The sequence below is a fragment of the Natrix helvetica genome (assembly GCF_964273705.1).
Source record: "Natrix helvetica genome assembly, chromosome: Z".
NCBI lineage: Eukaryota > Metazoa > Chordata > Lepidosauria > Squamata > Natricidae > Natrix > Natrix helvetica.
The window spans coordinates 128,116,080-128,141,423 of NC_138554.1; the positions used below are offsets into that span (position 1 = coordinate 128,116,080).

The 25,344-nt window shown below is 37.6% G+C and overlaps 1 protein-coding gene across 4 annotated transcripts in view; it reads left to right on the forward strand.

Annotated features, from left to right (window-relative positions):
• ADARB2 (adenosine deaminase RNA specific B2 (inactive)) overlaps nt 1-25,344 on the forward strand; it is a 530,434-nt gene that overhangs the window by 497,365 nt on the left and 7,725 nt on the right. For all 4 annotated transcript variants that reach the window (XR_014173611.1, XR_014173612.1, XM_081933431.1 and 1 more), the window contains exons 8-10: nt 2,335-2,503; nt 15,158-15,339; nt 21,039-21,217. Coding sequence is in view for 2 of the 4 variants with exons in the window: in XM_081933431.1 (XP_081789557.1) it covers nt 2,335-2,503; nt 15,158-15,339; nt 21,039-21,217 (530 nt within the window). In the remaining 2 variants the exon portion in view is untranslated. The remainder of the gene's footprint in view (nt 1-2,334; nt 2,504-15,157; nt 15,340-21,038; nt 21,218-25,344) is intronic.

The following is a 25,344-nucleotide window of genomic DNA, read 5'->3' on the forward strand; positions in this document are numbered from 1 at the left end:
GAGGTAGGGAAATTTTGGAGGTAAGATTATGCAAAGATGTTAATAACATTTTTTAGGGTTCGGTTTTCCATATTTGTTTTAATTCTTTGTTTATTATGGTGGTGCTGAGAATCAGTTTCTTGATTGCACCTGAAAATGTGGCATCTTTCATCTTAAACAAGAGCCTAACCTCAGGACAGGTTTGGAGCTGAAAAAATATTGGATTCTTTTCAACCACATAGCTTTTTATGAAAGAGAATGAATATGAAGCATGAAAACGAGGATTCAGATATCTCTGAATAGGCCTAAAATAGGAGTGGATTTGAAAAATGTCTAACAAAAGTATGTCTGAATCAAGTTTGCATTTAGCAATTATGATTGTCAGTGTACCTCTGCTTGGGCTTTGATTCTTGGCAGCTAACACTTACTTAGTATAATCAAAGTCATGTAAATTACAGTATGTGCAATTGGTTCCAGAATTGCTGGTATTTTCAGACAGTGTCTTTTTTTTTCCCTGCATGCTCACATCTGCCCCTTCTACAATTTCTGCTTTTCAAGCTTTGAAATACAGAATTGAAGGCAGGGGTCCAGGTAACAATCTGAGATCTGAAATTTGAAAAGTAGTTCAGTGTGATAAAGGAGAAAATAGCTTGAAGGCTATATTCTGGGCGGGGAGGGGGGGGGTGTTGATAAGGACGAAACAAACAGAAAATTTAGCAAGCTATTAAAACATATGGTCATTTTCCAGCTCAGTCAGTTCAGATTTTCACAACTCAGGTATGTGTGGGAAGGTAATATGGAAGATCTGTAGAGTCCTCTTGTATTACCTGCAGAGGTCCCAAGCAAAATATCTTGCATGTCTTGTAAAAATTATTTTTACAATGGACAGTCTCTGATAGTGATGAACTTGCTTGAGATGGAAGGAAGGTAAAGGGTGATCTTAAAACTTCCAGGCATTAAAATAATGCTAGCCCTAATCTTTCCAAACCTGGAAATATATGATCTCTATTTTCCTGAACATAACTCTCAGACAGGAATATTTGGGCTTCCAGTCCTAAGCATTCAAAAAAGACAACTACACAATACAAAGAATTAAGAGATCAGGGTAGAACAAGTTGATCCCCATCTATGACTTTCTTAGCAGATGGAGATCCACTAGTCAAGCTCATGCCATTATTTTGCTGGGAATTGAAGATATTTTTATGGGTTCTTCCAATTAAAAGGTCTTTCCCCAATTCCCTTTGGGCTTAAAGCCACAGGAATTCATATCAGACTGTGCCCATGTTCTTCTTCTATAAAACACAAATAATGGTATGCTACCTTGTGTAAAAGTATGAATAATATAACAGACTACAATGATGCATTTTGTATGTAAAAAATTGATTTATGCTTAGTAATTAAATTGCAAATAGCATTTGCTAATCCTTAACTACAGAAGAAGCTGATGACCAGATCTGAGCTGACAGAGAAGTTAACAGAACTGAATTGACTTGACTGTTCCACATGAATTTGTTCTTAATAATCCCAGGTTACTAAAGCAATTTATTTTTTCCCATTACCTTTTTTTTCTCTTGTAAATCATTTGTTGGCATCATTCAGAGTCAATCAATTGCTTCAATTCTTGCTAACATGTCCTTAAAAATACACTATAACAAAGCCAAAAGTTGGGGGGGGGGGGGTAGAAGAAAGACAGCAATATAGCTGAGGGATAAATTCAATAACAAGCACTTTTTTGCTCAATGCTTTGACAAAATTCATAATTTTCAAATCCTTTGGGTTTTTCTGGTTTCTTTTTTTTAATGACACAAATTCATGTAAATGTATTCAGGATTGCATCCTTAGAATATCATGCTATGAGTTTGGAATAACTTTTGAAGATGTTCTATACATTAACCTGGTTCAGATGAATTTTATCTGATGCAGATAAAAGATTAACTCAAAACAATTATATTGGTCCTCATTTGAAGATGCTAATGCTTTCCTAAGAAACTCCTATTGCTGGTGTCCCTGAAAGATGGATTGTCAAGGAATGGCACTTCTCATAATAGTCTGCTGGATAGTGCGGTTATCTGACACCATCTTCCTGTGAGTATCGCAGAGATTTGAAATAAAAGTGGGAAGTGAAGAGAGAATTTGGCTTTATCAACACAACACTTATTCAGAAACTAGCCTATCAGGCAGATATCACAATGAATGAGAGCTTCAGTACACAAGTTGAAACACTGTGCATGGTGGTTAAGAGACACAATTGTCTTTTGTGCCTGCTTACATTTGGAGATTTTAGGAAATGAAATGCAAATGGTAATTCGGTTGTTACTTTCTCACCTCTCTTTTCTTTTTTTCTTTTTAACCTAGTGAATAGCGTTAAGCACATAGTAAGAAAGTACCGTGGGCATCTTCGAACGAAAATTGAATCTGGAGAAGGAACCATTCCAGCTCGATGTACCAATGGAATTCAGACATGGGATGGTGTGTTGCTGGGGGAACAGCTAATCACAATGTCTTGCACAGACAAAATTGCCAGGTAATATTTTAACGAAACTGAAAAGCAGGAAGGAGTGAGCGTGGATATGATATTAATTAAATAAATCCTAAACAAATCCTAAGGTATGCCCAAATATGGGAGGGAGCTCACTACTCCCTCTTTCTGTCCTTTGGCTCATTACAGAGGACCATCCAGGCAGAAAACCATATTTTTATTTTTAATGTTGCCTTTGCTATGTTTGTGTTGTATTTGTGCTGATAAATAAATAAATATATATATATACACACACACACACACACATACATACATACATATATATAACACAGAGACACAAGACACACAGACACACACACAGTGATGTTATAGCAATTGGATCAGGATTAATATGCTTTTCATAGGTTTACGTGTCAGTAATGTATGTTTTCCTTAGGAGAAAGATCACCTGTGGTTAGGTGACTTTTCAGACTCATCTGAATTTTTTACATTCTGAATTACCAACCAAGGAATCAGTGATACTAGTTGTGTAGTCCTTATGCACTATAGACATTTCTGATGTGTGTTTTAGAATGCACCCAACAGTATATGCTCGCTATGGAGCCGGTACAGAAATATTGAACCACTTGTCGATGTGAAGTTGCTCAGAATTAAATGACCTTATAATTGTAACTGAGAAATTGTGTTAAACTGTGATAAATCTATGCTGAAAAAGAGGAAGATCACCTATCCAGGCTAAGAAGTAGAAGATAAAGTTTTCCCTCCCCCAACTGCCTGCTTGAATCCTGATGAGGAAAAAAAATCCCCAAAAGTTTCAATGAAACAATACATTCTACTCATGAGCCATGGTGGCACAGTGGTTAGAATGCAGTACTGCAGGCTACTTCTGCTGACTGCTGGCTGCCTGCAATTTGGCAGATCGATTCTCACCAGGCTCAAGGTTGACTTAGCCTTCCAGCACTCTGAAGTGGGTAAAATGAGGACCCAGATTGTTGGGGGCAATAGGCTGACTCTGTAAACAGTTTAGAGAGGGCTGTAAAGCACTATGAAGCAGTATATAAGTCTAAGTGATATTGCTATTATAAATCACAGTTATATAAAAGAGCTGTTGGCTACCTAATTATTTATTTGTTATAAACATTTCTTGTTTATTATCTTAGTCAGCTAAGTAATTTGTTTCTTATGCTGAGCAATACATCCAGTTGTCCCTTTTGGTCCAAAGAAAAAAACTAAATTTGAATTTTTGCAAAATTTTGTTTCAGCTACTCTAAACGCTCCTTCTGGTTCAGCACAATACTGGATACTTACATGTTTCTGCAGAGGACATTAATTCTAAAATAACAGGCCACAAAAATAGCACCCTACTAACAAATTAATATATGGTTCATTGGAATATATGGTTCTCTGACAATAATGTAAAGGCATGAAAGCTGGCTGGGTGACTTTGAGACAATCACCAGACAATTGTGAGTTCTAGTCACGCTTACGCATGAAAGCCAACTGGATGGCTATGGGCCAGACTTTTTGTTTTGGCCTAATTCACCTCACAGAGTTGTGGAGAAAATAGAAATTAGGTAAAATGTTTCTCCTCCCCCACCCTCCGGTGGGACCAGTCTATCAGGGCAACCTGTTCTATCCAATTATGGGATGGAGCATACTGCTTCCATTTTGGCCTTTCAGCCCCAATCCAGGGGCCTTCGCAGGCAGTCATTTTCACAACAAATTATTCTTGTGTTAAATTAATGTTTTACTGACTAGGCTATTGCTAGCTGATGAGAGCTAAATAGCTTGAAATAAATCTGTACTAGTCTCCCTTTACTTCTTTGTCGGTAAAACACAAATTTAACACTAGAAATTAGGTACACTTTCTGCCTTGAATTATTTATAAAAATAATAAGGGCAAGATAAAAAGTCTAAAAAATATATAAATAAATAATCAACTACACCCATGTATATGTGTAATTTTTACTTATACACTTACTACAATTATACGATTTACAATAAGGTGATGAGACCCAACAAATTGTATTCCACTACTTCAGCAGAGGAAAGTTTCCTATTTTTATTTCCTACATTAGGCTTCATCCAGATATAGAGAAAAAAAATAACAATTTGGATGGAGCACTTATGTACATGCATTAAGTTCTGTGCAGAAGAGAGCAGTGATACGTTACAGGAAAAAAAATGTTATTTTGCTGTAAGCAGCACAAAAATATTTACTTTAAAAGTTTGCAAAAGTTTACAAAATAATAATCTGTTTAAAATCAATGGTATTGCCCAATCAGGATATGTCTTCACCTAATTGATCCAACTCTAACAATTATGCAGGAGTCTAATGACACTACATCAAAATAATGGAGCACAGGGATAATGAAACAATCTCAAAATAATGGCATTAGATCAACATTTTCTCTAACATTTAATCAAATAGGTAAGGAAGAAGCCCCTTGTGCTATTCCCTCACTGCTTCTGAATACAACCCAACTTCTAAAATGAGATTTCAGGAGGAAGAAGACAACTAAATCAATTATGGCTTCCCTGACAAAATGTTGCTGTCTCTGTTTTTCTCTGTGTCGATACATAATAAATTAAATATCAACTCAAGAATCAGATTATATTTTAATATTGATGAAAAAGTCAATTTCAGTACTGAGTGTATAAAGCTGCATTTTCTTCAACTAATGAAAACCAGATGAGAACTTGTACTTCTCCTACGGACTGCTGCAAAATACTGTCATATATTATCATGATTGATTCCAGGATCATCTACCAACTTAATATTCAAAAATTATAATGGTTAATATATTCATTTATTAATTACATATTAATATAATTATGCCATGGGGCTTCTTAGTCAATTGTACAGCTGTTAAAATCAGAGAAGAGATGTCATATAGCTGAGGTTACTCTCATTTGTGGTTTCTCTTCAGTTTGTATAAATCTCAACATTTTTTTCAGGATTCTGTCCATTAGCCCTATTGACTGGAAATCACTAAATTTAACACCATCTAAAGAACTGACCATGAAATGCAAATCTACCATCTTCTGAATTTTATTAGAACAGCCAAAGTTAGCTACAGTGTTAGTGTAATCTGTGCATGTGTGTGTGCATGTGTGTGTGTGTTTGTTCCAACTCTAGAATACCTCAAGCATTTTCAATCAAAATTGGTACACAGATGACTTACTCTGTGAAAACAAACACTGTGAGGGTAAGACACCCCTAACACTCCACAGTGTGTCTATGTGTGTCTGTGTGTCTGTGTGTTCCAGCATAACTCTGGAACGCCTGGGCCGCTGAAACGAAAAGGAATGAATGATATCTATAGGGTCATATTACAGTACTTTTGACAGTGATAGTGTGCATTAGTGTGATAGTGTTAGAATACAGCCTGTTGTGCCTTAAGATGACATCTACTGTACAGCACAGTGGAGTTGCCATGGTAACGGCTTCAGAATACTCCACAAGGGGGCTCCAACCTAATACAGAATTAGGATAAATAAATACCCGGGCAACACCGAATTATCGGTAAGACTAAGAACCAACAAATATGTCCCCTATCAATATGCATCCATAATTATGTCTACATTTAGAAACCATCAGAGGTGAAATGTGAAGAAATTTATGTGCCCAGGGATAAAAATACACTAAACATATATGAAAGTAGTTTATGGATGCATACTCAGCTGAAAAACTTCAAAAGTATTAAGAATTTATTTTAATGACAGCTCACTGTAAAATCAATAGAGAACATGAAGGGATGATCAACCAAAATATGTCTTTGCTATATTGCTTCCTGCTGTTTTAATGTTGTGCATTGGCCAGAATATTTGTAGACTTGAGCAGTCTTCTAAATTTGATAAATAAATGACTCTGGCATCATTGGTACTTGCTAGCTTTTTTGCACATGTTTCAGTACCCAACTAAGTGACATCATCAATGTTAGAATGGAATAGAGTTTGCTGTTTATTTGCCCTGTCAGTGTTGGTGGGCTCATACTAGTTTCTTAATTAGGTTGTTGTTTACTGTTTGATTGTTGGTCTGAGTTGGTAGTTGCTCGATTGGATATTATTTATTGCTTGATTATTTTTCTGGTATTAATCTGCTGTTGATTTCTGCTTAGGTAGGTGTTGATTGCTGGCAAGGAGGCATTTCAGTATCTCTTCATGTGAATATATACTAGCTGTTTCTTTATAGGCTGTAACAATCTAAATATTCCCATTTGCCTAAATAAATTTATTGACAATTGAATCTTTCATTCCATTTACTTTTTAGAGATACGAAGAAAATTCCCCATTTAGATCATCAATCATAGTTGCTTTAAAGCAACCTATTTGCCTGACGTACACAGAGAATCAGAATAGTATTTTTCTAATAGATTAGGAAGAATTACTGAAGCCTGGTGAATAATGCACAGTTAATAATTTATCTAACAGCTGTTATCATTTTTCTGTACTCACAAGATATGGAAGCAAGAAAGCAGTTCCATCAATCTGATTATCATTCAAAGGACTAGGCAGCATTATAGGATTTTGAAGACCTGTAAATGTGCTATCTTGTGATAGCATTCTAGATTTTAAAAGCTTCTGGAATCTGAGATGGCTACTCTGTCATGGTAAGGGAGTTCTTGGCCATCTTCAATCTCATATTCAAAAGCCTATACTAGGAGAATCAGTCTTTTAAATTGCCATGAGTTTCTTGTTCTAGATCACAGTGAGACTTTGCATGTAACTCATAACATAGGTAAGATAAAGGTAAATGTTTCTCTGTCCAGTTTTGTCCAACTTTGGGGCAACGGTAGGCATCATAACAGCCAGCAGTTACTTTGGCTCTTATGTTTCTCCAAAGGCAGTATGACCTATAGGGGGTCTTGGAAGTGAAAATGGAATTGTAATTCCTGTTACATATTGGACAAATTCAAATGGCTAGCCAGAGTAACATTTTAAAAAGCTACCCAACCTCACCTTTCTTATATTTCCTTGAAAACAAAATATATCAGTCACCTGAGATTTTAAAATACCTTAGCAAGATAATTTATGTATGTAATAGGTTTTAGGGCGCTCAAGTATTTCCCTTGGTTTTGTCTGGGACACTCCCAACCTTAATGCCACCTCTGCAGAAACATTAGTGCTAAAAAGGAAATGCTTCTATATACACAGCAATTAAAGCAAAGCAAGCTGCTAACAAGTGGGGGGGAAAGTTGCATTAAAAAACCAGTTGCAGCTTTAACAAGTCTTTTCAGTGATACACTGTTGGGATTTTCATCTGTTAGCAGTGGAAGGTTTAATTCTAGAATCTGGCACTTTGAAAATGAGCTACAAACTAATGGGAGCAGAAATCAATTAACAAGGTCAGCTCCCCAACCAAAGACAATATGTACAATCTTATTTGACTGAAGATTGATAGTGTCTTTCTCTATCAGGTACAAAAAGTTGAGTTACCCCCACTGCTAAAATACTGATCAAACACCATTGCAGTAGCTCTTGTTTCCAAAACATAATAGCCAAGGCCTGATATAATGAGAAAAGCACCAGGTGTCCTAGAAAGTTCAAGACTACCATGAAGAGCTATCCTTATTGTGTGAAATATAAGAGGAAGCTTTGATAATTGACTCTCCAGGACTGTAATTTACAGAGCTCCACCACCATGCTCATTAGATTTGCTGCGGATGGCCACAGCCAATCCATCTTTCCTCCTGTGTAACAGATTTCTTTGTAGACTCATAGAATTGGAAGTGATTCACAGGTCATCTACTCTAAACCCCTGCTCAGTACAGGATCTACTAGAACATCTAGCTTCTGTTTGAAGACCACTAAATGTGGCAGAGTAGTCCAGTGGGGTCCAGTGGGAAGGAAAGGTGAGTCAAATGACAAAAGCTGTTTCAACCCTTCTGTACCCATATGTCACATAAGGAGCAGAGCTCAGGTTGCAATGTTTGACATTTTGGCAAAAGTAATAGATTTTAGAACCATGTCTGATTCACACCGTCAGGAAGTTCCCCAACTCTGAACTTATAGGTAGTCCTTGACTTACAAGCATTTAATTAGTGAACATTTGAAGTTACAATGACAAGTGACTGAAGATTGTTTTTCACACTTCAAACTGTTTCAGCCTCCCCACAGTCACAATTTGGATCAGAACTTGGATGCTTGGCATGTATTTATGAGGATTGTTGTGTCCCAAGGTCATGTGATCACGTATTACAACTTTCTTACAAGCAAAGTCAATGGAGAAAGCCAGATTGACTTAACCATTTTACTAACATAACAACAGCAGTGATTCATTCAGCAGCTGTGACCAGAAAGGTCATTAAATAGGGCAAAATTCACTTAATAACTGCCTCGCTTAGCCGTGGAAATTTTGGACTCAAATGTGGTTGTACGTCGATGTCTACCTGCAAATAACACAAATGGCAAACACATATAAATTACTCCTTCCTCTTCCTATTTTTCGCTCTCTTGTAAGGTGGGTTGGACTGAGAAAAAGTGACTGACCCAATTTTTGACAACCATTTCTTTCTCTCAAAGCTCTTTTCCTGGACTGGTGTTCCAACATTATAACCATGTTTCCCCCAAAATAAGACAGGGTCTTATTTTCTTTTGACCCCCAAAATAAGCACTTGGTCTTATTTTCGGGGAGGTCTTATTATTTTTGAGGTGCAGGAGGAGGCAACCGTGGTCAACTCACGGCTCCTGCTGTGTTACAAGATTTTCGGTGAGGGCTTATTTTGGGGAGGAGGGTTTATTTTAGCACATGCACTCAAAAGCCCGATTGGGCTTATTATCCAGGAAGGTCTTATTTTCAGGGAAACAGGCAAGCTAAAGTATTTCTATTCCTATTTTCCTAAGCAGAGGTATCGATGGGAAAAGGAGAGCTAGGAAAAGCAAATGACTGCCAAATTTGGCAGAGCATTATGATGATAAAAATTCCACCACTTTTGAACTTGTGACATTACAAATATATATGAACTGGACAAGACTTGGGTTGCAACGACACAACATTGTTTTGAGGGAAAATCTGCCCTTGCAAAGATTTTTGCTCCAAGATTTCTTTTTAAACTTTTGAATTGGCCCCTCTCTCTTGCACAAGATGTCCTTTTTTGTTTAATTATAACTTTTCTATTTGCACAGCTGAGTTTCACTGCTCTAAAATTCAGTAAGAAATGTAATTCAACTTTTTCTGCAAAAGAAAAAAACTAAGTTCGGTGATTAGAACTAAGCTGATATGTCAGGTGTAGAAAACAAGCAAACCACATGGATTAATATCAGTAATATTATACTGAATAGGACAGGAAGATAAAATTTTAAAATTGGAATATTGACAATTCTCTGTTCAATTTTTTATTCTCCTTCACTTTCCACTATCTGTCAATTATTTATTTTCAATTTGTGGCTCAGTTATTTGTTTTCAGCACACTGATGAGAGCCCGTTCTCTCAAAGCTATGTTTAATTTTTTTTTTACACTGTATTATGATAAGGGGCATGGTGGCTCAGTGGCTAAGATGCTGAGCTTGTCGATCAGAAAGTCAGCAGTTCAGCAGTTTGAATCCCTAGTGCCACATAATGGAGTGAGTTCCCGTTACTTGTCCCAGCTTCTGCGAACCTAGCAGTTTGAAAACATATAAAAATGCAAATAGAAAAATAGGAACTACCTTTGGTGAGAAGGTAACAGAGTTCCGTGTGCCTTTGCCGTTTAGTCATGCCGGCCACGTGAACACAGAGACGTCTTCGGATAGCGCTGTCTCTTCGGCTTTGAAACAGAGATGAGCACCACCCCCTAGAGTCGGGAACTTCTAGCACATATGTGTAAGGGGAATCTTTACCTTTACCTTCATGATAAGGAAATTTTTATGTTTACTAAAAGTTTGATTTAAAGCTTCAACATGAATCTCTTCAATATAGTCTGAAAAGAATCAGACACAAGGAATTAAAGCCAGCCTAAGGTTATGTCAGGAAGAAAGAACAACCTGAGATTCATTACATACTAAGGTTGAGAGGGAAGATTACTTTAAAAGGGGGGGGGGATTCTAGGATACCACCACCTGCTCCTCAAAGCAAATACTCCAGAACTGGCTCTCAGCAACCAAGATAAATAAATAAGCTCCATTTTTCAAGCATTGTGTTGAATTGAATATTGACTATGTACAATTCTTGTTGCTTCTAAATATATTTTACAGAGAGCCAACGGCTGGCTTCCTTTGGACTCCTTCCATTTTGAATCTGGCACTTCAGTTCTTGACAAAAGAAAACCATGTATGTTTTAACAGGAATTATTGTGCTTCGAAAAGCAGAATTTGCTGCAATGAAACATGTTTCTTTAGTTCATTATATTTTCTCATTACAGTGAGAACGGATTGCCACGTTCACACAGACTTGGATTTAAACCTGCCCAGATTCCCAGGTTTCAATGTAATTCAGGATAAATCACTATAAGTACTTTATTTAAATGTATTTATTTAAAATATATGCATGGTTGTTCATCCAAACACAACTCTGCACAGCTCACAATAGCAATAGAAACCAAAACTCAATAAAAAAAATTAAAATATATATATTTAGGGAAATTCTCAGTCATCCAAGTCCCAAAGGTGCTTTTTCAAGAGGCAACTGGACTTCCTTTGTTTTTCCTTGAAGATGTTTTGCTTCTTATCCAAGAAGCTTCTTCAATTCTGAAGAAACTTCTTGGATGAGAAGCAAAATATCTTTTTTTTAAAATACTTTTTTTAAAATTACTAATTGAAGAGCTTGCTCCTCTTAAGTGTATGAGTCCATTTTTCCCTTCATGAAGTTACTTCAGCTGGCGTTGTGTCCTTGAAAGGTGCACTCCCAATGTTCTGCACAATTAAAAGAAAATATAAATCTATCCATCATATGCCTTCTTAGCAAGACAAGTCACATTGATGTATTGAGTGCCTGGAATGCAGTGGTGCTTTCACTTTCTGTAATCAGGTTAATATTTCAAAAAAATTAACTTTGAAAATGTTATCCATGGGAAAATCAGTAGAATTGTAACTACAACTTTTTATCTATTCAAAAAAAAAAAAGCAACTATCAATTGTCAATTATGTTAATAAAATTGTTTCTGGGCTTTGGACTGAAAGACACAGAGAAAGCCCTTCTCTATATGGAAAAAAACTAATTTATCTTCCTACCTGATAAATTACTATTGTATGAGGGGGAATTTTAAAATGCAAACCATTGGTTGCAATCCCTCTTATTGATAAAGTGATGAACTGAGACAAAAAAAACCCCAACTAATTCAACTAATTCAGGTAAGGATATGTGTGGTTGTAGAATCTACATAAGGTAAAGGTTCCCCTTGCACAAATGTGCTAATCATTCCCAACTCTAGGGGGCGGTGCTCATCTCCATTTCAAAGTTGAAGAGCCAGTGCAGTCCAAAGAAATTCCTGTGGTCATGTGGCTGGCATGATTCATGCCAAAGGCTCATGGAATACTGTTACCTTCCCACCAAAGGTGGTTCCTATTTTTCTACTTGCATTTTTACATGCTTTCAAACTGCTAAGTTGGCAGAAACTGGAACAAATAATGGGAGCTCACTCTATTATACGGCGCAAGGGATTCAAACTGTCAAACTGCTGCACTTTCTGATGACAAGCTCAGCATCTTAGTCATTAACTGAGCCACCGTGTCCCTTTTAGAATCTACATGCTAGTTGTCTTTTTTTTTCAATGATTGAACTAAAGGAGGACAATGTTTGAGTTCCCTTCTCTCTTGCAATCATTCAGCAGACCAACTTCAACCTGCAGCTTTAAACTGCAGAGGACTCCTTCAATGTTGCCTTGATGAAATCCTTAATTCATTCGATGTCAGTTGAATTTATTCAATTTAATGTCAGTTGAATAAATATGAAGCAGCAGGGAAATTTGCTTCTGGAAAAAACATAAAATGCTTTGCAGAAAGGCATTCTCTACATCTTTTGGCATTTACTGGCCAGGCAGCATGAACTGATTCAGTGGATCTTCAAACATATATTTTATCTATCTAAGAGCCGTGGTGGCACAGTGGTTAGAATTCAGTATTGCAGGCTACTTCTGCTGACTGCTGGTTGACTGCAATTTGGCAGTTCCAAGTCCTACCAGCACAAGGTTGACTCAGCCTTCCATCCTCCCAAGGTCAGTAAAATGAGGATTGTTGGGGGCAATATGCTGACGCTGTAAACAACTTAGAGAGGGCTGTAAAGCATTGTGAAGCGGTATATAAGTGGCACTGCTATTGCTATATTGCAGTCCACATTTGGAGCCCAATCCTAAAACAAAAAAAGAGTACTGCTGAATGAGTCTAATGGCCAATCTTATTTAAAATATTCTGCACCATAGTCATTTGTATTCCAGAAGGTCATAAACATAGACCAACAAACAGTCCTCCTCCATTGTTGCTTCCTAACAGCTGCTATTCAAGATAGTTTGACTGAGACTCCAGGGAAGTATCCCCAAAGACATTAGTCTGATCCTTCATGAACCTGTCAGATACCATGCCCTGCAATTTTGAACAGCCAAACTGCATCACCTAATCAATTAATCAGTGGAACAACTTGCCTACAGAAGTTATGAGTGCTCCAACACTGGAGGTTTTTAAGAAAAGATTGGACAACAATTTGTCTGAAATGGTACAGAGTTTCCTGCTTGAGCAGGGGGTTGGAATAGAAGACCTCCAAGGTCCCTTCCAATTCTGTTATTTTACAGCAGAGATCCTAAGCTGCTGTATTGAACTTCCATGTTTAGTGAGAGATGTAAGTCTGAATTCAGTAAAATGGTTAATGGAAAGGATCATAACCACTGGATGGCCATTGTTATATTAGACAGGGCATATCTTATTAATAATAAGAATAAGGTTCTGTCTTAGATGTTTTGGAGTCTGTTCTAAATTACCCCAGAAACAATTTTGAGATAATATATGTATTTCTACCAAAACAGAATCTCTGATGAGAAATCGGTTGTGTTGTTAAATAAATCTAAAATTGTTTAACGTTTGCAAAGCTTGCCAGTTTCCTTTGATTTCATTCCTGATTTGTTTTAGTACAGAGTAGCCTTTAAACATAATAAGTTGATTGGTTGGTAAATAGGCAAATAATCTGCAGAAATGACCATATATGCTTGCATTTTTCCCCCCAAACACATAAACCCAAATGAAAATATGCAAATCTGATAGACTAAAGTAAATGTTTCATAAAACCAATGACTGTTTAAATGGTGGGACTAAATTGTTTGTATATAAATATTACCTTTTATCTTCCATTTGAATTTTATGTAGGATGAACACATTACTTTAATGACCTGCATTTTAGAGAGAAAGAGAGGGGCAGCCTCACGCAGAAATCCTTAGCAGCCAGATGGCTGCCTTGTCTTCCATGAGATTAAAAGATGTTTCTCATTCGCAGGCCCTTGCTTCTAAAGCAAATTAATATAGCCAACTAAATTGCCTGTGGTTTGCTCTTTTGTGTGTGTGTGCGTGTGTGTGTGTGAGAGAGAGAGAGAGAGGGAGGGAGGGAGGGAGGGAGAGGGAGAGGGAGAGAGGAATAAAATTTAAAAGGAACTTCTGAAAGCAATTTTTGTCACAGGTTCCTGGAGCAGATTGCTCTCCAGGTACAGCATGCTGGTTTTAAACATTCAGTAATTAATGGAAAGTATTTCGTGTTAATTGACTGCTTCAGGAAAGGGAAGTATAATGGCTCCTTATTAATCATGGAAAGCGACGTACGGCACAGAGGCACCGCAATTATAGCACTAACGGTTGAGAAATGTTAATTAATGAAAAGAACAATGATGTAAGAAATTAGCTACATAATGCTTCCTGCTGGTACAGATTTGCACTTTAAATGCTTTTTTTTCCAGCACAGCAACCACTGGATGTTGCCTTAAATAGCAAAATCTCTCTAACCTTTTCTAAAATGTCTCCCATATTTCAGCTCATCATCATTAAACCCACTAAAGACAACGTTTGTGTGGCAGTTTTTCTTATGGCGTGTTCTTCAAGAACAGAATGGAGTGTTAGGAATATGGATAAACTCTCTAGGAGGGAAATTTGTATCGATAAACTGTCTACGAGGAGAATTGTTATGTTAATTGTAGGCAACCCCCAAACTCTCTGACCAAATAGAGAAGCCTAGCCTTCATTTCAAAAGGCAGGTAGGTATTAGTGTTCACCCCTTCTACAACTTAGAAAAGAAAGACATTGCACAAGGTAGGTGCCACTATTGAAGAAAAGTCCTTTGACATTCTGATCTCAATGAAGGAGGGCTTCCAGGATGAACTCCTGCTCAATAATTTTATAAACAGGAGGGATAAAAAGGATGTTCTCTATGATACCATGGATCCCAGCAGTTTAAGGTTTTAGAGGCCAACTAAATATTGGTAACAGTCCATAACCAGGGTCATATTTTTCCTTCCATTGTAGTATGACTTCTAAAACTTACCAGCTTCAGCTCCTGAAACCTGGTGTCTTCCAGATATCCAGAATTATGGGAGTTAAGTGCCAACACATCTGGATGGCATCAGATTGGGGAACCTTGATCCATCCCAGACATACCCCCTGCACCCACTCAAGATTTTTCTTCCTGCAAAATAAACCTATGCATTCACCTAATGAGCTTTGCCATCTCTTTGAATATTATTTTGTTACCCGCAATGTAAATTTCCTGCCTTGCAGAACATTTTTTTCACTGTTGAATTTCTTTTCCAGATGGAATGTCCTTGGGTTACAAGGCGCACTTCTTAGCTACTTCATCGAGCCAGTATATTTGCATAGCATTATTGTGGGAAGTCTCTCTCACACTGGTCACCTTTCACGGGTAATGAGCCATAGATTAGAAGATGTTGGTCAACTTCCAGCTTCATACCGGTGTAATCAGCTTCTCCTGAGTGGTAAGCTCATGTTGGCTTAGAAGCATAAATTGTCTGCCTTCCTACGGCTTGTATTACTGGACTCTAAAACAGCCCTTCCAAGCTGCATCACACATCTTAAAGTACTTTATCCTCCTTGTTGTTTTATGTCACTAATAATGATTCGGTCTATCCTTAAGGTTAAAATACTTGAAGTTGAAACAGTTCCTCCTTCCTTCATTCCTCTGCTCCTATTTCGGTCCATTATAACTTGTTTTTCCTAGGAAGAGTTCTTGCTGATCAGGTCTAAGGTAAGATAGGTCAAGAAATAGAAACCATAAGTAATATAGGAATGGGACTTTCTGGTCACAGAGTATAGAAAAAGAAGTTTGAAGGCCATCCAGAATTTCCCTTTGCTCTCTCTTATACCAAACAAAATCAAAATGAAAATATTTTGAGTTTCTTTTTCATGTTTTTTCATTTCCTCAGACTAAGTTGTCATTTCTTCTCCTTTAATCATTCCTGCATTTCTTTTATCAAGATTATCTCCACATTTTCTACACTCTTCCCTAGAATAATCAGTATGGGATATGAAGGAGAACATTGCATTTATTTCTTCTTCTTCTTCTTCTTTACTTCCTCTTTGACCACTTTGAATCTCAAGGGAGATTCAAAGTTCTGATTCTTGCTTTTCTGGTGACCTCAACTACTGTTTTATTTGGTGCTGTTGTACATTTGTTTGCTTGCTTTGAATTTAAATTTTTAAATTTTCCAGACATATATATAAAACCTCCTACCTCCTGATCTAATCCAGGTCAAATGAGATATTTCTTCTTTGTTCAAAGCCCTCCTTCTATTACCTTTAACACCAGTAGTTCATTGACATTAGCCATCCATACTTTTCCCAACCAGAAACACAACACAAAATAGTTAAAATTACTGAGCACTCCAGTGAATTTTAACTTTGCTGCTGCAAACTGAAAGGCAAGAGTTCCTGAGTCAGCATTGTTTAAATTCTTTGGTATTTGAAAGGGTATTGTTTATATTAATGGTTTCCCATGTGGCTTTACATGGATATATGAATTAGACCTTTATAGCAGTTTGTTCTATGATTAATGCATACTAGGGTTTTTTAATGGCTTGCACCATTAACCATTGTTTAACACATCATTGGATGAATAGAAAGGCTTTAGAGTTAGATACAGTCTTTATCCAATAAAGCAATTTTCCATTATTCTTCAAGAGGTTAGATGATAGATAGATAGATGATAGATAGATAGATAGATAGATAGATAGATAGATAGATAGATAGATAGATAGATAGATAGATAGATAGATGATAGATAGATGATAGATAGATAGATAGATAGATAGATAGATAGATAGATAGATAGATGATAGATAGACAGATAGATAGATAGATAGATAGATAGATGATAGATAGATAGATAGATAGATAGATAGATAGATGATAGATAGATGATAGATAGATGATAGATAGATAGATAGATAGATAGATAGATAGATAGATAGATAGATAGATAGATAGATAGATGATAGATAGATGATAGATAGATAGATAGATAGATAGATAGATAGATAGATAGATAGATGATAGATACCAAAGAACTTAAAGCATCAATTAAGTATTAAAGCCAAACTAGACCCTTGGATCATAAAATTTACTTAAGAACAGATTGAAACCTATTCACCATTCAGTTATGCCATTAAGCACATCATCTTAAAGGGCTAAGTGCAATATTGTATGAAATAGAAATTCATTGAAGAAGCAAGACCATGTCGAGCCACTGAAGACTGCAACATCCTGCATATGCCAGGTAGACAAGGGGTAGAGTTAAGGATGCTTTCATGTAGGAGATTTAGTCAGTGTCAAAACTGGACTGCAGCTAAAAATGGCAGATTCTGCCTAGAATTTTCCTCTTTCCCATATCCTTAGATTGCTATATGCATGTTTCCTTGCTCTTTCTATTACTGGTTACTTCTTGTAGGACTCATGAGCATATAATGCCATATTAGCCCCATTTAGGAATAATATTCCATGTGCAGCCTTTTGGGGAGTTCTAAGCTGTCAGTGGAGGATTGTAGATCAGGTGGAACCGTTCAAATGAAAATTGTTGCCTGCAGACGATCATGCTGTAAGCACTGAGATCATCTCTTTTCATCATCAGCCTCACAAAGAAAGAAAGGATGGTGCTCATTTTAATTTTCACAACTAAGACATCTTTGTCATTCAACAAACAATAGGGTTGGCAATCTGTAATCACCAGTTCTTAGCCCATGTGAAAGTCTTCATCCATTGTTTTTGGTTTTTTTAGTATGCGGAGTGGCAAAAGAATGTGACAGAAACTGTAACAGAAATGTGAGAATGATCTTGGAAAAGGAGGGAGGAGATGATGACTTAGGAAGGATCAAATAAACAAGGCTCACAACTGAATAATGGGCAGAGAAAGAAACTTAGAAAGGTCCTTCTAAACTTATCAGCCAGTAAAAAGAGATGGTGGGAGATTTGTACTTTCAAAATTGTAAGATTCTGTTAATGTAGTCTTACAATAAAGTAGAATTCATTCCTCTTGTGGAGTTTTCTGATCCACTTGGGATGCCAGTAGAAACTTAAGAAAATAGGATCTTCAGAAGAAAAAACAGAGCAAATGGATGCTAGAAACAGGGTTGAGTGGAAGTAACATCTACTTTTGGCTATAGTCTGTCTATCACTGACATAATCCCTATAAACTTACTCTGAAGAAAATGTAAATTTATTTGGAAAAAGGTATTCATCCTAGTTCATGAAACTAGTCCATTGCTATATTATGATCTAATAATGAGTCAAACCATTGGGCAATCCTCACGCAGTATTATCTGCTTGGACTTTGATGTTCTAGTACAGGGGTTGGCAATGTTAAACACTCAAAGAGCCACAAAGGTCCTAACCGGAAGCCCCCCATTCAGTTATGGAGCTGACCGAAAGTCTGGTTCTCCCACTACAGAGTCTCCTCCTAGCATGGCAGCCTTTTTCCTCTACCTGTCATAACTGAATGCCCCAACAATTGTGGAGCCGACCAGTGATAGGGAGTCGCAGCAGAGGGATGAAAGAGCCACTTGCGGTTTCAGAGCCGTGGGTTGCTGACCCCTGTTTTAGTATTTCAACAGAAGAAGTTTTTTCTAGTGCTCTCCCCAGATTTGTTGAGCGTACTGATCTTTGGCATTCCCTGCATGGTAGTATTTGCACTAGTTGGGCAAGAGAGATTTAGGCCTTTGGATTTTTTTTAAAAGGTAAAGGATCTAAAGTAAGAGAATAAGAGTCTTGATCCACTAATTAGTACCCGGAGAGTAAGACCAGAAAATAACTCCCATGAGCTAGATAGCCTTCCTTATTAATTAATAAGTCCTGGTTTGTGTTCTCTTTTGTCCTCCCTATTAACAATATGTAATCTATTCTGATAATACATTAAAGACTCATTCCAGTTCATTCCAACAAGTAATCATTTTCAATTGCACTTTCAATTTGCAAAGAATCCATTGTATTTTCCAGCCCTCTGAGGAATACTTTTTTTTAATTGCTCACACTTCAGAAATGTAAGGCCAGGGATAGAGATGGGGACCTACCAACCAAGGACATACAATGGAGTTAAAAATGGATGAGATGCAAAGGTCTCCCAGATTTAAAACCAATTATTTTCTCCTCAGGAAGAGGATTAGAGGTTGTTACCACAGCTTAGAGTTAGTACTTTGCTACAGTGCTTTCCTATTTAATTTCTCCAAGTTCCCTAAATCTTCCTCCACACACACACAAAATATGGAATTTGGAAGACAAGGGATAAAAATGCTGCAATCTCTGCTCACCAAATATATTTATTAACAACCAGACTTTAACCTCTCAGCTTTCATTTCTTTTTATTTTCCAACAGAAATGTTGATCTCTTGATAGGAAGTATCTGGGGACCATTTGTGCTTAGCTTTTATCTTCTGAAATCCTTGGTAGTGCCTGAATACAAAAGCTATTAATTCGACCAAATGCTTTATTTTCTTCTGATCATTAGATTGCTGCATCTGTGTTTGTTCTGTTACCTATGGCTTTATCCTAGGCAGGCCTTATCTGGCACATATTGCCATTGGTTGGCACACTATCCACTAAGTTAGATCATAATTCTGACAGAGGCTGACACATTCATGTCAAGTCATACAGTGAGATCTATGTGCAACAGTTCTCAGATAGATGTATTTAAATAGCGCCATGGTGTAAGAACGACATTTACTTTATAGTGTATTCCCCCTAAGATACAAACCAATCAGTTATCATAGTGAAGAAATGGAGATTGCTATTAATATGACATAAATGTGATTACAAGTTCAGCATGAAATAATAACTCAATTATATTTTCATTTTGATTCATCTGTACACAGTCACTTAGGATATTGCCACTTAGCTAAGGAAATGGGCTCCTTCTGGTCTAGAAGCTCAGAAATACAGAGGATTTTTAATAAATCTTTAATAAGCGACCATTTCAAGGGTATTTTCCAGTTGCCTCTAACTGATGCAAATGCATACAATATTGCAGTACCTGTAATTCATTTAATCCCCATATATATCAAAGCTGCTTTATCTATTCAGCTATGCAGATATTTAATTTGGAGACTTGATTTAAAGGCATGTCAGTTCAATCTCCAGATTAAATTGCCTTTCTGAATCGACTTAGATACTTAATTTGTATCATCAAATTGAATGTTTTGAATTGATATGGATGATTTTGGGTGCTTCTATCCGTGCACAGAAACAACTTGAGCCAAATTGATTCTGAAATTCAAGTCTAATCTAACCGTTTCATTGATTCAGTCAGAAGAAATTGAATTGAACTCAATTTCCAGATTGATGTGCATTGACAATTGGATTAATTTTCCAGATCAAACTATTTGAACTGCCTTTGCATCATTCACAAAGACCTATGTAGTAACTGTGGTGTAGCAAAATAATGAAAAATTATATATTTTATCCTGTATTTTTTTTGTTTTGCTATTTATTTATTTGTTAATTTTATTAAACCAAGGTTAAAATTATTAACAATCTGTAATGCCGTGAAACAGATTTAAATGTTGCTGGATAAAAATTAATTTTTTAAAAAAAGTTTAAAAATTGAGTATTTGCCCTATTTTAAAATCATGTTTAAGATAAAATGTTTAACAGTTTTATTTGGGCTATGAGAATAAAATAATAAAAAGTGAAAATATAAGAAATCTCATAAAATCTTTGGCAGCCAAAATAGCTTTGTCTATTACTTTTCATAGTGAAAAAAAATCTGATTGCCCGTTTGTGTGTCATGTTGGTTGATCCCATTACATATATTATTCTGTTACAAAATTTGGAATCTGCTCATCCCATGGACCTATACATGCTATCTTTATTTTTAATGTGCCCTAATTTAGAATTTTCTCCATATGAAACACTCATAGAAAACAGCGATTGTCAATGAGACAGTGATGTCCAAAGGCTGTCAAAATGTATACATGAAAACAAGAATCTTAATTACATTTTGGCAACATTAATTGAACACTTCTTAAAAGCATATATTGATCCAAGCAGATTCCAGCTAAGATAGATAAGAATATATTGATGTATTTATAAGTATGGAAATACAGCTTACTTCCCAATAAAATGGAAGCTCTGTTTCTTATATTTCAAACCTGCTGTTTTTAACGCTTGGTGTTTTCTGCTTCCACTTTGACAGGAGTGAGTAACGCTGAAAGGAGAAGAGCTGGGAAATCTCCTGGTTTCAGTGTGAATTGGATAGCAGGCACAGCAGACTTAGAGCTTATTAATGCCACAACAGGGAAAAAAAACTGTGGGAGTTGTTCACGACTCTGCAAGCACATGTTTTACACTCAGTGGGCAAAGCTTTATGGAAAGGTAAGTGTGAGTTACACTGGTGAAAAAACTAGATCGTTTGGGTGGTAGAGGATATCTTTGCTGCTGCTTCTCACAATCAACTGCAAATACAATACAATACAATACAATAGTAGAGTTGGAAGGGACCTTGGAGGTCTTCTAGTCCAACCCCCTGCCTAGGCAGGAAACCCTATACCGTTTCAGACAAATAGCTATCCAACATCTTCCTAAAGACTTCCAGTGTTGGGGCATCCACAACTCCTGGAGGCAAGCCGTTCCACTGATTAATTGTTCTCACTGTCAGGAAATTTCTCCTCATTTCTAAGTTGCTTCTCTCCTTGATTAGTTTCCACCCATTGCTTCTTGTTCTACCCTCAGGTGCTTTGGAGAATAGTTTGACTCCCTCTTCTTTGTGGCAACCTCTGAGATATTGGAATAATGCTATCATGTCTCCCCTAGTCCTTCTTTCTCTTAAGCTAAACATACCCAGTTCCTGCAACCGTTCTTCATATGTTTTAGTCTCCAGTCCCCTAATCATCTTTGTTGCTCTTCTCTGCACTCTTTCTAGAGTCTCCACATCTTTTTTACATCGTGGCGACCAGAACTGAATGCAGTATTCCAAGTGTGGCCTTACCAAGGCATTATAAAGTGGTATTAACACTTCACGTGATCTTGATTCTATCCCTCTGTTGATGCAGCCTAGAACTGTGTTGGCTTTTTTGGCAGCTGCTGCACACTGCTGGCTCATATTTAAATGGTTGTCCACTAGGACTCCAAGATCCCTTTCACAGTTACTACTACTGAGTAAGGTATCACCTATACTGTACCTGTGCATTCCGTTTTTGTTGCCTAAATGTAGAACCTTACTCTTTTCACCATTGAATTTCATTTTATTAGATAGTGCCCAATGTTCAAGTTTGTCAAGATCCTTCTGTATCTTAAGCCTATCTTCTGGAGTGTTGGCTATTCCTGCCAGCTTGGTATCATCTGCAAATTTGATGAGTTCCCCATTTATTCCCTCATCCAAATCATTGATGAAGATGTTGAAGAGTACTGGGCCTAAAACAGAGCCTTGGGGTACTCCACTGCATACTTCCCTCCATGTAGATGCAGTTCCATTGAGAACTACACGTTGAGTGCGGTTGGTCAGCCAGTTACCAATCCATCTGGTGGTGATGCTGTCTAACCCACATTCTTCTACTTTATCTAGTAGTAGGTTATGGTCTACCTTATCAAAAGCCTTACTGAAGTCCAAGTAAACTATATCAACGGCATTCCTCTGGTCCACTAATTTTGTCACATTATCAAAGAATGCAATAAGATTAGTCTGGCATGATCTGTTTTTGACAAATCCATGTTGGCTTTTGGCTATTACTTTGTTTGCTTCTAGGTGTTCGCAAATTCGTTGCTTGATTATTTTTTCCAGAATCTTTCCTGGTATTGAGGTTAGGCTGATAGGTCTGTAGTTTCCTGGATCTAATTTTTTCCCTTTTTTGAAGATGGGAACCACATCAGACATCTTTATCCTAGGACAGACGTGGCCAACCTTAAACAATCAAAGAGCCACAAAGATCCTAACCAGAAGCCCCCCCATTTAATTCTGCAGCTGACCGGAAGTCTGGTTCTCCCACCATAGGGTCTCCTCCTAGCACGGCATCCTTTTTCCTCTACCTCTTCTAACCAAAAGCCCTATCAATTGTGGAGCCGACTGGTGACAGGAAGCTTCAGCAGAGGGATGAAAGAGCCATACGCGGCTCCAGAGCTGCAGGTTACTGACCCCTGTCCTAGGAGAATCAGTATTTTAGCATTGACATTTCTTGTCCAAATGTCATGGGCCACAAGTGTAAGAGTCAAGTCTATGGAGATTCTGAGTCATCTAGGTCATGGTTGCCCCAAAGGTGCTTTTTTCAAGAGGCAATTGACTTTCTTGTTTTTCTTTGAAGTCGTTTTGGTTCTCATCCAAGAAGCGTCTTCAGCTCTGACTGGATGGTGGGGAATGGAAAATTTTATACTCCTTGCAGACAGCTGGTCATTTGCATTCCTTTAAGTGAGTCTTTAAGGCCAGTTGAAGGTTTATCTGTGTTGTCATGACCTTGAGGATGCAGATATATGTCCAGGTGGCTCAATGACTCACTAAAAGAATGCAAATGACCAGCTGTCTGCAAGGAGTATAAATCCTTCCATTTCTGCTCCAGAGGAAAGCCCTATACCATGTCAGATAAAAGGCTGACCAATCTCTTCTTTAAAACCTCCAGTGTTGGAGTACCTACAACTTCTGGAGGCAAGTTGTTCCACTGACTAATTGTTCTAACTGTGAATCAAAGAAATCAGGCTTCTAGTATAGGCAGCCTATTGATGGCTGTTTTTTCCAAATATGGATAGAGATACTGTATATTCTCTTTAAAAATTGTTAGCAGGACATTTATTCCCCTAGAAGGACTAGGGGAGACATGATAGCAGTGTTCCAATATCTCAGGGGTTGCCACAAAGAAGAGGGAGTCAAGCTATTCTCCAAGGCACCTGAGGGTAGAACAAGAAGCAATGGGTGGAAAGTAATCAAGGAGAGAAGCAACTTAGAACTGAGGAGAAACTTCCTGACAGTTAGAACAATTAATCAGTGGAACAGAAGTTGCCTCCAGAAGTTGTGAATGCCCCAACACTTGAAGTCTTTAAGAAGATGTTGGATAGCCATTTGTCTGAAATGGTATAGGGTTTCCTGCCTAGGCAGGGGGTTGGACTAGAAGACCTCCAAGGTCCCTTCCAACTCTACTATTGTATTGTATTGTATTGTATTGTATTTCTATTGTTAGGATGGAAGCCTAGGATAAGCCTTTCTCTAATGCTTCTAAAAGCATCTAAGTCAGTAGTTTCTCTCCTATTGTATATTGCAAGGTTGCAGTCTATTAATTATAAAGGCCATGCTCTTTTTTGGTCCCCCTCCTGCTCAAAATATGTAGATATATATGGAGCGATTGTGTGGTTTTGATAACATTTCTTTTCCACTTTGGCTGCATCAACTTTAGAGAAAGAAAAAAATAGCAGATAATACTTTTCCTAGGTTATCAACAGTGGTGGGATTCAGCCGGTTGGAGCCGGTTCAGGCAAATCAGTTGTTAAATTGCTGGCTGGCCCCACCCCGCCCTGCCCTGCCCTCTATAGGAATCCTCACGCACTCCATTTTAGCTTCCAGGTAAGTACAGGGAGGCCTACTAGGCCCAAAATGGGGTGCGGTGGGTGCCCCCCCCCATGGCCCATTTTTGCTCCCGGGGGGGGTGCAGGAGGCTGAGTGCTGCCTGTCACATTCCTAGCCACAGCCACCATGGCCGCCACCATCATTAGAGCAGAGAAACGGTTGTTAAATTATTTGAATCCCACCACTGGTTATCAGCTCTTAGATAGGCCTGGTTGGACTTGAATGGTCCATTCGCTAATATTCAGCAGACCATGTGCATGGGGTTGGAACCAAGACCATTATGAAGGATGAAAAAACAGATTCTTGAACAAATAAAGTTTATTAAAAAGTTCACATGGTGCAAAATAACACCTGTATCTCTGAAGGGTCTAGCCCTATAGTTGGGGAAAGGATGAGAAAAAGGAAATCCTTTTTTTCCTAAAAGAAGGAGGCTTGACAAATCCAGCTTCCCATCAGAAGAAAACAGGGCAGAAATAAAGAAATGAATAAAAAAGAAGACTCCTGCTTATGTCTCTGCTTTTGACAGGATGCCCCATGTCCTCTGTACACACCCCTGTGTTTCAGGAAGTGTGAAGAAGTCATGAAAGGAACATCCTCAGGACTGAACATTTGCTCTCCTACAGGATTCTCCAGACTCCATAATTTCCCCCACATTTTAATTTCTCACTCTTAGTTTGTATTTATTAATTTGTCAAACATGTACAAGATAGCAGGTATAAATATAGACATGGACATGAACGAAAGAAATGAATAAAAATAAATGGGGACAGTAGGACAGGGATGGTAGGCACGCTTGTGCGCTTATGCACGCCCCTTTTATGGACCTTTTAACAATGGAGTGAGGTCCACAGACAGTTTAAGGTTGAAGCTGTGAGGGTTAGAAGACGGAGTCATGTAGAACATTCCAGGCGTTGACCACTCTGTTGCTGAAGTTGTATTTTCTGCAATTACATAA